Source organism: Notechis scutatus, chromosome 4 (assembly GCF_049901735.1).
Source record: "Notechis scutatus isolate UNSWTSFEM ecotype Mainland chromosome 4, rNotScu1.2, whole genome shotgun sequence".
NCBI lineage: Eukaryota > Metazoa > Chordata > Lepidosauria > Squamata > Elapidae > Notechis > Notechis scutatus.
Genome location: NC_142012.1, coordinates 131252868 through 131271322, shown reverse-complemented (window position 1 = coordinate 131271322; position 18455 = coordinate 131252868). Strand labels below are relative to the sequence as shown.

Here is an 18455-nt window from a genome sequence, read left to right as displayed (position 1 = left end):
ATATGTTATGCAAATTGTACTTAGTGAATTGTGACTTAGTATGAAACTTGAAAGCAATCATAATGTAGAGAAAGGGATTTCTCACTATGTTGTTGTTAGTTGCGAAGTCGTGTCCAACCCATTGCAACCCCATGGACATTCCACCAGGCCTTCCTGTCCTCTACCATCCCCCGGACTCCATTTAAGTTCATTCTCACTATAATATTTGCTAAAAACATAACTCAAATCAGGCTCAAGTTCTGATAACCTGATTATCATGTCCATATGTTTTGCAATTGCCTTCTTCCAGATTGATTTAATTTTATTTCTTACTTCTAGCATATGGATTACTTGATGTTATCTATCCATGTACTAAGTATTAGTCAGTTTAGAACAAAAAAAAGCAAATTTCAAATGTCATTGTCAATTTTGAAAAACTAATTGTTAAGTATTGATAGGAAGGGGATATAACTTATTTTAACTTTTTCAAAATGATTGATGTAACAGATTTCTAAAATGTTACAGTACATTGCTTAGATAAAAGTCAGGTTTTTTTTCCTGCCATCACAATATCAGGAGCATTAATACAAATAGTTAGCACTGTAGCAGTGATGAATGATATTAATTATTCATGTACTGCATGAGATATTTGTATATTTTTTAAGTCTCAGAATTTATTAGTTGCTGGAGAACAGCAGTCACAAAGGTCTATTTTCCTATTGTGCAGAGGATTGCTTGGAAGCATTAGGCTTGATCTTCCATTGGCTACAGCATGATTCTTCTAATCTATTTAAATAACATTTAGAAAACAGCGCAAAAAGAATATTTTTTAAAAAAAATCCATAGTGTTTGTTTAGATTAAAGACAAAACCCAATTACCCAATTACCTAGCAAAGGAAAAGAAAGCAGCAGTTTTCCACTATAAGACACTAAGATTCAGCCTTTTTCCTCTTTCTATTTTATTATTACCTCTCTCTTCTTTCTGTCTACTAGTTATCTCAGTTAATTTTCAGTTAAATGGCGAGAAGGGCAGTACATCCAACACCGCTGCTAGAAACGCCAAGCAAATATGAATTACCATACACACACAGCTTTCCTGAAATTCTTCTGCTCGTTTCATTGGCAAGTGAACGTCTATAAGACAAAAACTACATTTCCCAGAAAGCTACGGGGCTAGACGCAGGCGCATAGTGTCTCATTGGTACCTCTGCGTCGAAGCTGATTCTGTGATTGGCTGGAGGAGATCCTGAACCCTTTATTCATTGGCTATTCCAGTGCTATGTCCGATGCCGGAAGGAGGGGGGAGCGCGAAGCGTTATGGCGACGACAACGACAACGACGACAGCAGAGCCAGAGAGTGGGGAGGGCGCTCAAGAGATGATGGAGGGTGAGAGGCCGGATTGTAGCGCGCGATGTCCGAATTTAGGTTAGGGTTGGTTCGGTTCCGTTCAGCGACTATAGAGAAATAAGGGACGCTGTGGTTTGGGGCTGCTGGCCTTAATGTGGGAGAGGGACATGCCGAAGTATTAGCAGGGCATCTATTTATTGGGTGGTGAGCACAGTGGGAGGAACCTCCGGGGAAGCATTTCGGGCGAGGGATGTCGTGAGAAAAGGCAGGAGCTGTTTCCTGGGGTCAAAATTGCTGAATAGGGTCTCATAATCCCCACCTCCATCCTACTTCACCATTTAAATCATCTCTTTTCACTCTCCTGAAAATTGCCAGGTCTCTCCGCTGCTGGCATGGCATGCAAAGCAAACGCACGTTGTTATCATCATTTGTGAGATGATGATGATGCTGGAATAAGAGATTAATAATTTTGAGTAAGAAGTGTTTTTATAAACCCTGCCTTACAGCAGTTCAGATGTCACCACTGAGTCGGTGCAGGAGTTCTTGACGTGGATGATTTAATCTGCCACTGACTCATCAAACTTCATTTAAATCCCACCTTTTATTCACATCAAGATTTCCGGATTTCCATATTGTTCACTCATGCCTTAAATTCAGTGATTTCCTGCTAAGTATTATCTTGAAGAGAGAAAGGGTACATTATATCAATGACAGCATTGTAGGATGAACTTGCAACATGAATTACTGTTATAAATTTACTTCTCCTGGGAGTGGTAATCTCACTGCCTGCTGTGGATCTGAGTAGGGTTTGTAGCAACCTATTCTAAGTTTTTCCACAGCAAGAAGGTTTTATTTGCATCTTTCAGGAGATACATCTAACTTCAGGAATGGGAATCATGGCTTTGTGTTGGAGGTTTTATTTTGCTGCTGCTTACAAAGCAACAAAATAGCTTTATTAAAGCTATTTTGACTCAACCTGTTTTTACTATTTGTGCTGTAGCTCCCCAAGATTTGAAGGAAGGTGTGTGACCTATCAGTCAGGAGACCATCTCCTACCTCCTGTTAGATGTTTCCTAAACATCAGGGATAATATACTGAAAGTGCATCACATACTGTTCATATAATCTTATAAAAACTCTGTAAAATCAGTTATTACCCATTTTCTTATAAAATGAGAGATGATGCTGACAGAACAGTTGAAAATGTCCATATACTTAGCAAAAGATTGTTGCTGTTCTTTGATAAATTGTAATGAATTAATAATTGAGGAATCTTGTCCTGCAACTTCTCCTTATAGAGAGGAATTTAAATATTTTCCAAATAAGTTCATCTAAATTACTTTTTGCCCCAGAAATGTAGGGTGTATATAGCAAGTTTAAATGGTTTGCATGGGGCTCCCATGGAAAAGTATACTTTGAGTAGCAATACATAATATCTTGAACAGTATTAAAATCTTAGGCATAATGAGAGTATGGCCACAGATGCAGATAGAGTGCAAACTGAAGAAGAATAGAGCTCTATAGTTCTTGTGACATTTTCAACATCAAGTGAATGGCTTACCATTCTTGAGTGTGGTTGTTGACATTGCCAGGGTATTATTACCCGTCATTGTTGAACTAAGGTTAAGTTGTCGATCTGATTGACTTCATACTGAAAAGGAAGTTATCAAAGGAATGAAAATATTCTTGGCTGGCCTGACAAGGCTTTTGTGCTGTGTTTTTTACTTGTATCTGAAGACAGTACATTAATAAACTATACGAGAACTGTAGTAGCTCACTCACTGTAGATCAATTCTTGGACATCTGTTAATAAGAATTTGAAACCCAAATCTTGGGCCAAGAAATGAAATGAACATATATTGATTTAGGAGGGGGAAACCCTATGAAAATAGGCAAATAATCCCTTTGAAGCAATTTAGGATGTAAAGTTGTTAAAGTTTTCTTAATAACTTGGCACATTTAGTGCAGTTGCCTAACCTTCCCTGTGACATTCTATGGAAGCAACCATCAGATTTTAAAGAATTGAAATAGGAAGAGTATTGATGTCTTTGAATTTTGGTGTTGGGGAAAACTGAAAATATTGTGTACATCCAAGAAAACAAACCAATGCACAAATCAGCCCAGAGTTCTCACTCCAGGCACAAATAACTAGACTCAAATTATCCTATTTTGGACACATTGTGTGAAGAACCAGCTATCTGAAAAAGGCTCTAATTCTGCAAAGGGTAAAAGGAAAGGGAGGAAGATGATCACCAGCAAAGTGCACGGTCTTAATAACTGTGGCTATGAGTGCAACGTTGGGAAACTTGAAAGAACAAGTTAGAGAGTCGAACACAACTTGATGGTACATAGTCAACCAACTGCTTGAATGCTCCTACTTGTAAGAAAAAAGCAAAGTGAATGTGTGCCATGACAAATGATTTTTCATACTTTAGCGCACTAAGCCAAGATGTGATGTCCAAATGCATATTTGTTCAAAAACAAAGACTGCTTGTCTTAAATATATAGTGGTATTCTGTGATCCTAACTAAACTGTGAGATTTATAACTTCAAGGGTTTCTACAATAGTTTTATTAGTGTTTAATTTGTTAACAAAGTTATTTGTTGCAAAAACCCTATTGTGGTTACTCCTCTAAAAAGTTATGAAATGTAACAGAAATCTGGCTTTCATAGTATGTGAAGGTTAGTTTTTGCCATAATTTGGATATATTGCATGTTTAGAATTTCTTTTAGCTGGCGGGGGGGTGTTTTGTTTTTTACATTTTGTTACTTGAGAGTAAATCTACCTTTGGGTGGGGGCTTACTGCTAAATATTCATACCTCTTCCTGGAACTTCATTCTTATTAATTTATCTTTAGAGTGTTAGCTCTGTCAAATTGTTGTAGCAAAGGTCAGTCATGTGTCATAACAGATTCATTATACATAAACATTCACATGGTTTGTTTTAATTCATAAAAGTATATATCCTAATAATTGTTTTTCTATAGGCTGCCACAATATTCTTTGTAACTTATATAGCATCAGTTTTTTCTCTGATGTTATACTTTACGCATCCTAAAATAAACAATTATATTTTCTGTTCCACAGTTGATAAAAGGATTGAATCAGAAGAATCTGGAGAAGATGAAGGGAAGAAGCAAGCAGTTTGCATAGTAACAGACCTCAGTCAACAAAGTCTAAGAGAAGAGCAGAATGGAGATAATTTAACAAGTAAGCTACTATTTGGAGTATGTCTTTTGTAGCATATAATATGACTGAAGTAGAATTGAAGACTTACTGACGCCCATCTCTTTGAATTGGTAGAATGCAATTGAATATGCTTAATGTTACACTTTCCTACTGCATATAATTATTGCTTTTGCATATTTGGTGTTTATTCATTGCATGGTTTTTAATTCTATTACAGCTCTTGGAAACTGAGAAATTGTCCTTTTGCACTTTTTAAGTGGAAAGGAAGTGTATAAATTAATATTGCAAAGATTCTTGGTTGTTATTTTTATGAGGAGTTTTTTCTATATTTCTATATTCCCTCTTGCTTATGAATAATAAAAGTGGTAAGATTCAAATTCTTTCTGGTTCTTAAAAATACTATTTTATATTGCTGCTTCATATGCATACCTGTCACCCTTTACTTCTAGGCTTACCAGACATAATCAACTGTTTACAGTGGTTGCTCTGTGTGCCAATTAATATGAAATTTTACTTTTATCCAAAACAATATTTTCAAAAGAGAGTGACTGTGCAAGCTAAACAATTCCATGATATTTTTGGAGGTGGGAAAGTATCTTGGATGTTTTTGTTTCAAGATAAAAGTTGACTGCTTTCCCAAACAGAGTCATATGTTACTGTATATTTCTGCTGGCCAACAGTACTTCTCCTATTCCTCTTGCAAGAGAATTCAGAGAAAGAGAATATAGTTTCAACATTGCTCAGCATTACAGAACTTTTTAAAGTTATTTTACATCAGGATTACTCTGCCAAGTCTCCACTTCCATAAGGTTATGGTGGGTGATGACTCAGAGGTTTTTATTGCCAGATCTCCTCCTTCTTCAGCTACCCCAGAAATAAAATTAGGTCTCAATTGTTAATATATAGAAGATTACTGAAAACAAAGTTACTTGAGCAAATATTTGGACAGAGAGAAATAAATTATGTTAAGTATTTTGGGCCTATGTGGACAGTTCTAATGATGAAAGTTTTCTGATGTTATTGTGTAGTATTTATTTTGTATTGCTTTTGTAAATTGACTTCTTTTTTTATTAAAGTGGCATAAAACCAGTTGTGATAAATATACCATATTAACCTAACAAATACCCCTATGAATATAAGCCCTAATCACATGAAGAACTTTTTGATGGTATATAGTAGAAGAATGAGATGGAAGTAGAATTTAAGCCACATATATACACATGTACATATATACTTATATCTTTATTTTATTACTAGCTGGTAAGTAAGGTAAAAGTCACAAAGTTTTCAAAAATAGATTTGAAAAAAACCAGAGCTGGTATAATGAAAAAAATGTGAAAAGGAGTGTAAAGCATACAGTTTAAAAGAACAAGAGACTTTTTAATGTTTCGTAAATATCTGCAGAACTTTTTTTTGCAAAATATGTAATCAAATACGTGAAGATAGATAATTACAGGTAATCCTCACTTAACAACTAGTTGCATAGTGACCATTCTAAGTTACAATGGATCCACACACACCCCAAGTTATTTAGCCAGTTCCAGAATTCCAGTGGCAGCACACACCTCAGTAACATGACCACATTTTGGGCATTTGGCGACTGCTTCACTTTTATGGTCACATGACAGTGGTTTACACCAGGTTTTCCTGGTTCTGGCCAAAAACAGCCATAAAAATATATTGACTTGTTTCACAAACACTACAACTTTTTTTTTGTAAAATCTGGCCCCGCCTTGTGGGTTCCTCAACTTATGACTATCTTTACTTAAGACAGACGTTCTGGGCTTCATTACAGTTGTAATTTGAGGACTATCTGTAAACTACTAACTTACTGATGAATAAAATCTTTCTTCCATTGGGCATGGTGAACAAAACCCAATAGCTCTTCTATTGTTGGGTTTTTGTTTTTTATTATGTTCTGTTATTGGGTGTGTACGCATGTTGCTCATTTACTAATAACCCAGGAATGTGAACAACACTGGCTTACTGCTTTATAATGCTTAGCACTGTTGTATTTTGCTCAAAAAATATGTAAGAGCAAATGCACCCAGCTGCCAAATAAGAACATGCATGAATTATTTAACAGAAATCCCTGAGTTTATCTTCACTCAGGCACATTGAGAAAGAGAGAACTTGTAAGGATCTTTTTGATTCCAGAACAGAAAAGTTTTCTTCAAATTGCTGGCAATATTCAAACCAGGAAGAGCATATGCCATATCAGTCCTTTCCAGGAGAACATTTTTTTTTTTTGCCACACTGCAAAACTGAGACGATAACCAGAATGCAAGAGTAGTTTAAAATTTCTGATATTTATTGCTTGCTCGGATAGCTATTAAGTCATTTGAGTTAGTTCGTGCTTCCTAATTGAATTCAATATTAGGTAATGTACATTTTCTACAAGTGCATTGGTATTTCTTCCCGTATCTGGATTTAGCCAAAGTGATCATTAGCTGAGAAGGGCGTATATGACTTTTGCATTATAGCAGTAAAATCTAAATCCATTAGCTTTCCTTTTGCCCGAAGGCTTAATTTCACTTTCCGAATTTACTTTTGGTTGGAGAACACTATGGGTTTACTCAGGATGTGCTTGCTGTTTTACAGGTGAATCAGAGATTCCAGTGGATATGGAAACTATTAGCCTGGATCCAGAGGCTGAGGTATTGTAAATGTCACTTTCATATTGAAACACAATGTTGTGTTTCACAACTGGGTTATGTGAAAAGCTTTTGAGATATATCTTTGAAATTTAGACAAAGAATAATTTCTGAGTTGTTATTTTTTAAATTGCTTTAAATTTAATTTTTATTAAGGAATTTAATTGCAATACTAAAAACTAATGCAAGCTGAATTGATGAGAAAAGAATAGTAAAAAAGAATAAAAGATACAAGAAATAAAAATGAGAAAAGAAATCTTCATTATAAATATAGACAAATTAAGTAACTCTTCACCTGTCTAAAATTACAAACATTTATCTCTTTATCCCACATCTCATCCTTTATAACAAGGGTCTTCAAACTTGGCAAGTTTAAGACTTGTGGACTTCAACTCCCAGAATTCCTGAGCTAACATGACTGGAGGAGGAAATCCTGGAGTTGAAGTCTTAAAGCTGTCAAGTTTGAAGACCCCTGCTTTATAAGAAAATCCATAAAATGTCACTTTTTCAATTTTAGTGTCAGCAAAAAGGTGGTAAGAAGTGTGCAAATAAATATTTAAATCTTGATCAAGTAAACCAGCTTTATATTCCTTCCCTTTACATCTAATAGTCTTAATTTTTAGTGCATTCAAATATTGTCATAAGATATTTCTCTTTAATTCTTCTTTATCCCATCCCACTTCATCAAAGATTTAACCCTGTTTTGTTGGATCCAATAAGAAAACATTTTCTTGGTTTGTCATTTGTATTTCCTTTTAAATTTTTAAAACTTCAGCCAGTTTCTTTTGTATATCCCACCAAAAAAGCATCATTTTCCAAATTGTTCTCTCACTTGTCATTTTTAGTTCTAGTTTCAGTACTTTCTGTCATCTCAGAAAAAAATTGCTCCGTATCTGTCATTCTCACATTGATATCTGCCTTCATTCTTTAAATATTTCCTTTATTATTTCCAATGTTATGCTATTTTGTGCAATGTTGTAAGTCCCAGTTAACTAACACTGAACAGTTTTGATAATTTCAACAATTTTATTCAATCCTCCTTCTACCTTTACAGCTTCCTTAGGCTCCCCTGAAGCAGTAGTCACATTTTATGGCCACTGAATATGTTCCTTATATTTTAAGAATTGAGAGTTGCATAATGGCTTAATTAAATGGGAGGTTCAGGATACATGCAGCTGAAGATTTTAATGGCACAAGACACAGTGAATTTCTTTGTATTTATGAAGGAGAAGGGAATCACTGGCTAGTAGCAGCATTGCTTGCATATTGCATCAGGCCTGAAACTTCTTTTACCACTTTGGGTGTGAAGAGAATAACTTATTCACTGGCAATATGTGTATTGCATCTGTGACAGGATTGTAAATAAATAATAAAAAGAGAAAATGGACTGAGTGGGAAAATAGACAATACACATGATTGATTAGGACATAACAATTTCTCAGTTTAAACTAAAATTGCAATCAGTATCTATATATTTCTGTTCCTTCAAGAAATTTGGTAGAAACCTCCCAAATGGGGAAGAGGGCAAATCCAGATTTTGAAAACATTTGCATATACTATTAACTCTTCTTTAAATACTGAAAATCTGGGAATTCAGAACATATGTTCTTTGTTTAGATTAAACATCTATATACCCTGAATAGTATATGAATCACAATTAACAAGGATGGATGGATTACTTCTTGTGAAGGACTTTTAGCTGAAAATATTCTCATTTCTATATAATAAATGTACAGTATCTCTTGTGTCTACATTGCCAATACATTTGTTTTGAGTAAATTCCTTGACATGTGTACATCGGTAAGTCTCTGTATCTTCCTAATTTAGAAATAAATTTGATTTTCCATTTTTCCATTTTTATTCTATTTCCATTTTTTGCCTTTTTTAGGATGTTGATCTGAATCATTTCCGAATTGGCAAAATAGAAGGGTTTGAGGTGCTTAAGAAAGTGAAGGTGAGATTGTGGTAACCATCTCATCACAAGCATGATGTTGCATTTGTCTTTATGGCAGTTCATTGTATTACATATACTCTTCTACTTGGTGGTCATACTCCAATGCTGTAGTTGTTGAGAGAAGAGGACATCCAAACAATAAGGCAACTGGGAATCTCAAACCAAAGTCCAGAATTCCAAATGACCATCTGCGGACTGGCAGTGGATGGAAATAGTGGCTAAACAGGCTGGATATCACCAGCTGAGACTTACCAAGATTTTATTGTGGCATTTTTTATTTTTATTTTTTGCTTTTCAAAGTTATTTGAAAGTTGTAGAATTTTAAAACTAGAACTCTGGCTTAGACTGTCCTCCATGTGAATCTTGGTGAAAGAATCTTTAAATATAATTGTTCTTTTTAAAAAAATTCTTACTTCTCTTTAGACACTTTGTCTTCGACAGAACTTGATTAAGTGCATTGAGAACCTACAACAGCTGCAAATTCTCAAAGAGTTGGATCTTTATGACAATCAGATTCGTAAGATTGAGAACTTGGAAGCCTTGACAGGTCTTGAGTAAGTATCTGGATAAACAGTGGGTCGCTATCTGAGTGGTTGATGGGAAACTGGCTGGTTCATTTCATAAAGGTTGCCAAATTGTTTTTATTTAAAAAAATAATGTTGATGGACTTATATATTGATCTTCATGCAGACTGGTTACTTAGTAAAAAAATGCATCAAGAGAAAAGTGTATCACTTTAAGAGATTAGTGTAGGTTTGGAGAAATGAAGCATCTTTCCCTAGTATCAATTGGGAGAAAGTCAGACAAGTAAAGAATCGTGATTGAGATGACCCCCTCCCTTTCAATTCTTCTCTCTTGCCCTGCTTTATTTGTTACAGGATCCAGTCTGGGTCGGTCACCAGGACCAAGTGTTTAATCTTCTGAGTTTTTGGACTCATGCTGGAGCCCATCCTCAGGAAATAAATAAATGTTATATTTATTTGTTAGATTTCCTGGTGCTTTTTCAATGTCTAGCTTATCAATTATTGGGTTTTTTTTTTAATTATAGCCATTTTTAAGCAGAAAATGGCATGAAAAAAATGCATTCTTGAGCATATTGGTTCTTCATAGGGAAATGGTCAGGATAAAATGTGGGTGGGACACATGAGAAAGAATGCAGCAAAATACGTCAAAGGTCATACATTCAATTTCATAACTACTAAGATTGTTGGCCGAGCAGGTGCAAAGTTGCCCAGGGAAATGATTGAAACAGGCCACTTGTGCTGATTTGCCACCAGCTTATAAAGTACTTAGGAGCCAAGGACTTGGCAGCACAAGGAAACAACAGCCAATAGCCAGCCATCAACACAGCAATCAACCAGTAGGAAGCTACACCCAACAGGTCCCTTAATATGATGCATAGAACAGCCTGAAGTGCACATTACAGTAGAGAGGAATTCCCTGATGATGGGCTCCAACACGAGTCCAAAAGCTTGGAAGGCTAAACCTCTGGTCCCAGGGACCAATCCAGATTGTATCCTATGATAGAAGCTCTCTGCTTTTGTTTTTTGAAATTATTTTCTTTGTTTCCTATTAGGATCTTAGATATTTCATTTAATATTTTACGAAACATTGAAGGTTTGGATCAGCTCACTCAGTTAAAGAAACTCTTCCTGGTCAACAACAAAATCAGCAAAATTGAGAACCTAAGCAACTTACAACAGTTGCAGATGTTAGAGCTGGGATCTAATCGCATCAGGGTAAGATTTGTTTCTAAACAGCACAAGAGTCAGCCAATATCAAGGCAAAGCTTTCAAAATAAAATGACAACAATTTGCAGAAAATTTTCAGCCGCAGAGATTTTTATATAGCATGATTTTCCTTTTAGGAAGAGTGTTTTTTTCTGTAAGTAATGGATTGATATGAACTGTGCTGCTAGATATAGTAACAATGAAAATCTTTTGTAACAAAGCAAATTCTATAGATTCAATGCAGAAAAATATCAGCAAATTTGTTATAAATGATCTTTGTGAGGAAAATAAAAAAAAATACAGACTTTGAAATGTGAAGGCCACTATTTTTCATCCTTCTCCTATGGCTTGCTTGCTGTGTCCATTTAATTTAATTGGCTGATAGAAAGTACAAATAGTCTGTCGTATCGCATGACACTGTTCAGTTTTGAATAATCTCACAAATATAAGCATGTAATCATGAAGAAAAGGACAAGAATAGCAACACAGATTTGCTAGCTATGGTACATTGTTGTTTACTGGTGACTATATTGGAGGTTATTTATTTGTAAAATGTATTAACCCATCTCACCACATGGTGACTCTGGGTGGCTTAACAATATTAAAAGATAAAACAGGTTGGTGACGTGTTGCTTGCAGGAGTTAGAAATTGGAATGTTGTTTAATATGGTTGTTTTCTAGGCAATTCAGAATATTGATACCCTGACTAACCTGGATAGCCTATTTCTGGGGAAAAACAAAATCACTAAGTTGCAGAACCTGGATGCATTGACAAACTTGACAGTGCTTAGCATACAGGTACCAGTCCTGTGCTTTCTCTTTTGATTGTCGTTATATGATTTAACATTTGCCTCTCCTGTCTGCATAATTTCTAACTAAAATGAAATTATAAATGCTGTTATCACTTTGAATTTAAATATCAGACATGATATTCTTCCGATTAAAATCGGAATTCCGATTTTTTTGGGAATCGCCCCCCCCTTTCCCCCCCTTCTTCTCCTCCTTCCCCTCCCCTCGGAGGCCCCGAGTCAGGAGTTGCTACCGCTGGTGCGGCTCTGCATGGCTCCAGTCCCGCGTTGCCTCAGGAAGGGAAAGGCAAAAGGAAGAGCTGCGGCGCTTTGCAACAGCAGCAGCGGCTCCTGGTTTTGCCTTTCCTTCCCGAGGCAACGCGGATTGAGCCGCTGAGCCGCGCCGGCGGTAGCAACTCCTGACAGCCCCAGCCGGATACCTGAGCGGAGCCCGGGAGGTGCGAGCGGAGCCTGGGCGGTGCGAGCGGAGCCCGGGCGGTGCGAGCGGAGCCCGGGCGGTGCGAGCGGAGCCCAGGCGGTGCGAGTGGAGCCCGCTGAGCGGCAGGAAAAGGGAGCTGGGCAGCGATTTCTTGGCGCGCGGTGGGGGGGTCTCTTTTGGCCGGCCCCGATTTTTTTTTCAGAGGGGAATATCTTGCCTGAATATTTATTTAAATGTTTATTTTTCAGACCTTTATTAAATTATCATTGAAATTGTATGCTTTTTCCCTTCACGCACAGAATCGCTGTCTCCAAAAATACAGCAATTATGCCATAGAATACCCTGTTAAAGTATATACTTAATTTTTTCCCTAAAATGCCAGTAGAGAATATGATTTCATAGAACCTTAAGTTCAGTAAGCCTTAAAAATGAGACAATATCATTTAAATGAAAATTATGTTTTTCTTTAATAGAATCATAAATATGCTTCCTGGGAGGATAACTATTGCATTCCATCTGGCTACTTCAATGTTATAAAGTAGTGCATAGTTTTGACCAGAAAAGATTTAATTTAGTACTAGTCATCTAGTTTCTTTCAAAAGACATAAATATAGTTTGGAATTGAGGGAATGGGTTAAAGTATTAATGGAAGTGACAAGAGCAAAGTAATGTATTTGGGCCAAAGTCTTTAGATATGTCTTCCAAGTGTGGGGGGGTTTTTTGTTTTTGTTTTTCGGGGGGAGGGGTGATTCTGAGATGATACTAGAATGATCCTTACAACATGGAAATAATCCAGATTTTATACCTATTCCAGAGCAACCGGTTAACAAAGATTGAAGGACTACAAAATCTGGTAAATCTGCGAGAACTGTACCTTAGCCATAATGGTATAGAGGTCATTGAGGGCCTGGAGAATAACGTGAGCTATTTTTTATTATTATGTATTTAGTACTATTCTTGAACATTGCACTTCACAAAGAATGGATGGTCATTGTGAGAGGGCAGGTTGCCTAAAATATGACCAGCACCTTTGCAGCTGTTGTCCTTCCTCTTTAAGCCCTCTTGCAAGCCAGCATAGCAAGTGTTGGCTATAAACACTGAGCTGAGAGATGGTTGGTAGTGATGTTGATACATAGGAGAGAAAGAAGGAGGTGTTGGGGGGAATAAAGCAGCTATAAAGAGATACTTTTGTCGGAGGAGGTGTGGTAGCAGTGGAGAAGAGGGAGTGATAGTGATCAGTATTAGCCTGTGAATGCTTGTGTGTGCTGCCTAGGGATCTGTGTTGTTGTCATTTTATGCTTGTAGGACCCATTGACTTAAGTATACGTAAAAACCTGTGACAAAGTAGTGGTAGCAGTGGGATATCCAAAAAAATTGAATATCTATAAAAAGGTGGGGTCTCCAATGCAAGGTGGCAACCACACAAGCTCAGACTTTGCAGGTATTGGCCAATATCCTGGCTGCAGAAACCAGACCACTTAGCAGAGCCTCCACCACACAAACAGACACGGAAAAGGCAGCAGATTCTCCCTTAGAAGAGGCTTTGGTAGAGACAAGTATCTACCCTGGACCTGTGGGTAAACCAAAGCAGAAGGTAGATCAGCCAGAAACAGGGCTAGGTCCAGATCCTTGGGCCAATATCATTAGAGAGAGATGAAAACAAGACAAAAGACTTTTGATTAATTAAGAAAGAAGAAGGAGAGCATCTTTGCATGGAGACAGAAAGGAAAAATAGGCTAGACTGGAAAATGAGAGAGAGAGAGAGAGAGAGACAAGAAGAGAAAAGTTTAGAGAGGTGAGGAACCTACTTAAAGGGATGTAGTCACCAGAAGGGACACATTCAGCTAAGTTTTCAGAATGTGTAGAGAGAAAAGGTATAAAAGATATAAAAATTCCCAAGTTGTCAGATGAAGAGGACATATAATCCTATTCTACCCTGTCTTATAAGCACCCTGAGAGTAAATGGGTAAGGCTTTGAGAGCTTATAGCAGTCTTCCAGCAAGGTTGGAAGATCTAGGCAGGAAATGGTTGAGGCCAGATGAAAGAAGCAAAGAAAATGACATATTTCTACAGATAGAAGAGAATATGTATAGTCCAGAGTTGAACTGTGGGGTACTTGATGCTCTCTGAGTTTGGTTGTCTTAGTCAATTCCTAGCACTGATGTTACTTAGTTTAGTAACCAGATGTCTATAAGAAAATCACCAAGCTCAGAGAACACCAAGGACTACACAAATTTCTAAATCACAGGTTTATCATGTAGAAATAGATAGAGCAGAGATGAGAGCGGAAGACCAGGAAAATATAAACTTTTGAGAAGAGGAAGAAAAGCATTAAAATAATTTAAGAAACTGAAGCAGGAATAGAGTATATCTGGATATAAATGTGACCACATATACTTTCTTCAGGGCATATACTTTCTTCAAGTTATTCTTATGAAATAAAAATGGTATGTTTAAGGGCATGCTTGCCCAGGAAAAAAATTAACATATAGGAGACAATAAAAAACATCCAGAATGCTAGAAGATGCTCTCCAATTTTCCTTCTGATAAGCTATATTTTCTTATTAACTGTACCCACAATCAGCCATTTTACAAAGCACCTGCTACATGTTTTGAAAATTCCAAATGCATAAAGAGACCCCAGAACATTACTATACCCTAAGAGAAAGTATTATGACTAGGGCGCTGTACTAGAGGCTTTGTAGGAAGAGCTATGGGTTCCCAGTTGCAATGTATGGCTGTGAAAGTTGGACCATAAGAAAGGCTGAGCGCCAAAGAATTGAGGCCTTTAAACTATGGTGCTGGAGAAGACTCCTGTGAGTCCCTTGGACTGCAAGGCGATTAAACTGATCAGTCCTAGAGGAGATCAACCCTGACTGCTGTTTAGAAAGCCAGATCCTGAAGTTGAAACTCAAATACTTTGGCCACCTAATGAGAAGGAAGGATTCATTGGAGAAGAGCCTAATGCTGGGGAAGATTGAGGGCAATAGAAGAACGGGACAACAGAGAATGAGGTGGCTGAATGGAGTCACTGAAGCAGTAGGCATGAGCTTAAATGGACTCCAGAAAATGGTAGAGGACAGGAAGGCCTGGAGGAACGTTGTCCATGGGGCTATGATGGGTCGGACACGACTTCGCAACTAACCACAACAAAGGAAGGGTATGTTTTGCGGATGGACTTGAAGGAAGATGTTATTAAGGAGGTAGTTTAGGAACAAAGGAGAGAGAACAAGGTCATTTGAAGCAGCAGAAGCTGCAGGTCTCATGTGGATCTCCACTTTTGCTCTTCTGGTTTAAATAATAAGAGTTATTGTGTCTTTTTTAGTGGAAATAAAGATTGTTATGCTTTCCTAATATTCATACGTCTGAAAATTTGTAAAAAGGAAAATGTAATTTAAAATATTGCTGTGTCTTATGTAAAGGTTTCTTAAGTTTAATCCTCTTCTCAAAGAACATCTTTGATTCAGTTTTCCATGAATTAAATATATCTCTTTTATCTCTTGGTTCCTTTATTCTTCTTGCCTAGAGTAGATATCATAAGGAAATAAATATTTTAATCACATTTCAAACAATGAAGCAATATGGAGAGGGTCCCAACTGATATGTGTTACCTTAGTAAAATTATGTCCAAGTAACTGGACTAAGTAACTGTTTTGTTACTTAGATTTAGCAATATCAGGGAAAAAAAGTTTTGCCTTTTCTGTAGTTGGGTACCAACAATCAATATGTTTATGATGGGAAAGACAACTAAGGGCCCAAATATGTAACTGCTGAACTCTATGTATGTTGCTGCATGACATATCCTTTAACTTTTAATAATGTTCTATGCAAGAGTATAAAATATGTGAGAAAACTAATGTCAGTTTTCTATGCATTTGTTTTAGAATAAACTTACAATGCTGGACATTGCAGCCAATAGGATCAAAAAGATTGAAAATATCACCCATCTAATAGAACTCCAGGAATTTTGGGTAAGTCTGCAGTCTGAAAAATCTGCAGTAACTTTAGTTGACAACATCTTTCCCTGTTGTTTCTGTCAGCAGCGGACTGAGAAAATACTATTAAATGCTTCTCTCTGCTAGTGGGATTCATTCCCCTATGTTTATGATGGGCTTTAAATGGCTTCCTCATGCTATTCTAGAGCAGTGATGGCGAACCTTTTTGTTGTGGTATGCTGAAAGCACATGTGTGCTGGCACCCACAATGCAATGCACCCCCCCTGTGCATGCATGCACAACCTCCCCGCCGCTGCCCCCTTATCTGCACTGCACATGCACGCACCTCCCAGCTGATTTTCGGCCCATTTTAGGCCTTTTTTGGCCTCCTTGAGGGAAGTCTCTGCAGCCTTTGGAGGCCAAAAAACAGGCCCCTTTTTTCGACCTCAAATACCGGAAGTGATGAAATGGACCCATTTTTTGGCCTCCAAAGACTGCAGAGGCTTCCCTCAAGCCTCTGGAAGGCTGAAAAAGGCCTCAAGCAGTCCAAAAACCAGCTGGGAGGTGCGCACATGCGCAGTGCAGGTGAGTTTGGCTGGGGCTTGCATGCCCGCACAAATGGCTCTGCATGCCACAGGTTTGCCATCACGGCTCTAGAGGGTTGAGAGCTACTTCAATATGAATCCTTCCATTGCTATCCGATCACTTTATGAAATCCTTGCTCATGTGGGACAAGCCCATACTATAATATTTCATTTTTCTGTCCTGTAAAATTATGAAAGGTTGATGTTGATGTAAAAATACAAATTCCACCTGGCCACAAGATTCCTTAACTAGCTTGTTGAGTTTAACAGTATCCACATAGCAAGTAAAATACAACATACATAAATTTTCCACATCCCAGTGCCATCTAAATATATTAGAACTATTTGTCTCAGAATTTCTGATCATGCTTCCTGGTAATTCTGGAAGATTCCTATTATATCACAATAGAAAAGGCTGGAATAAGCTTTTGTGTACTTTGGAATAGTGCCAATCAGACTACCAACAAAGAGAAGGTTACTATCATCTTCAGGACCTACATGATGTTGAGTGAGCCTTGCTTTTGGTGTTGCATCATGGTTTTTCTCTTTTGTATGCAGATTTTAGAATAGAAATATCATTCTTTTAAGTCCATATTGAATTTTTCATTTTTCAGTGTGAGTACATTGTGAACTCCTGATAGATAATACTTTTAAGGAATCATTCATTTTCACTGTTGTTTTCTATCTACTATGAAAAAGGGGCTTCAGAGCATGCATGAGCTCCCATAGTTAATGCACAGGACTCTAGTTTCAGGACCTGTCAGGCTTAGCACAAGAATGTGGAACAGTTCTTTATTTGTTTACACATAGCAAACAGCATCTTACTACTCAAACCCTAACAGATATAACGTGGGAGATTATAGGGAGTGGTTATCCTTACCCACTTTCTCTGTCTCTTATTCAGCTCTGGGCTGCACTGCCTCTTGTCTTACTCTCCTTTCTGGAATATGTTCCCTTCTTCCTGGGAACTGCCTTTTCACTGTAGTCCATCACCCTAGTTCCCCTTCCAGAGGCACCATCACTCATATCACCAAAGAATTGGTGATGAGGCAGAATAAACTTCACCTATTCAAGAATTTTTTCTTGCAATCGGAGCATGAGATAATGATGACAGCTATGAACAGTTACTAACCTATGTCTTAAACTTCTAGCAATTTTTATTTTCTCTGTGTTTCTCAGATGAATGATAATCTTATTGAATGCTGGAGTGACTTAGATGAGCTGAAAGGAGCCAAGAAGTTGGAAACAGTCTATCTAGAACGAAACCCTCTCCAGAAGGATCCCCAGTACCGTCGCAAAATCATGCTGGCTCTTCCATCCGTCCGGCAGATAGATGCTACCTTTGTCCGATTCTGAACCTTCCCTGGCCCTTTGCCTTTGCCTTTCTTCCTCTCAGAGTGTCACAACTGGGATTTTTATCCACATACTGTAACCCTCTGTCTTCAGCCTGCTGACACTTAACACAGCGAATGGCCAACCAGAAGCACTGATATCAGACCTTGCATACAATGCACACACTATTGTTGTTTTTGAATATTGTTGTTATGATGATGATGATTATTATTAAACCCCAACGTGTGAAATCTCCTGGTCATAGTGATGTCTGTCTGAATTAGGCAAGCTATCAAATACTTTGTCCTCTAAATTTTTTCAGTGCTCTGACAGTCTGCTTAGAACTAAAATAGTCTCTGACAGAGGTTAATGTATTGAAACATATTACTTTCATTTGGTTTGCTTTCTTAAGGTGAACATAGAAAACATAGAATCATCCAGTTAACACAGAAGCAATTGGATGTATAGAGTAAATTTCATTATATTGCTGAGTTATTTGCCTTCACCTATGTACATTTTCTCCA

The 18455-nt window shown here is 37.3% G+C and overlaps 1 protein-coding gene across 1 annotated transcript; it reads left to right on the top strand.

Annotated features, from left to right (window-relative positions):
* Nucleotides 1-1240: 1240 nt before the first annotated feature.
* Nucleotides 1241-18182, top strand: PPP1R7 (protein phosphatase 1 regulatory subunit 7). Its single transcript, XM_026694905.2, has 10 exons — nt 1241-1366; nt 4414-4536; nt 7117-7172; nt 9058-9123; nt 9547-9677; nt 10700-10862; nt 11535-11651; nt 12895-12999; nt 15965-16051; nt 17779-18182. Exons 1-10 carry the CDS (start codon nt 1297-1299, stop codon nt 17953-17955), a joined length of 1095 nt encoding a protein of 364 aa, XP_026550690.1. The 5' UTR covers nt 1241-1296; the 3' UTR covers nt 17956-18182.
* Nucleotides 18183-18455: the final 273 nt, after the last annotated feature.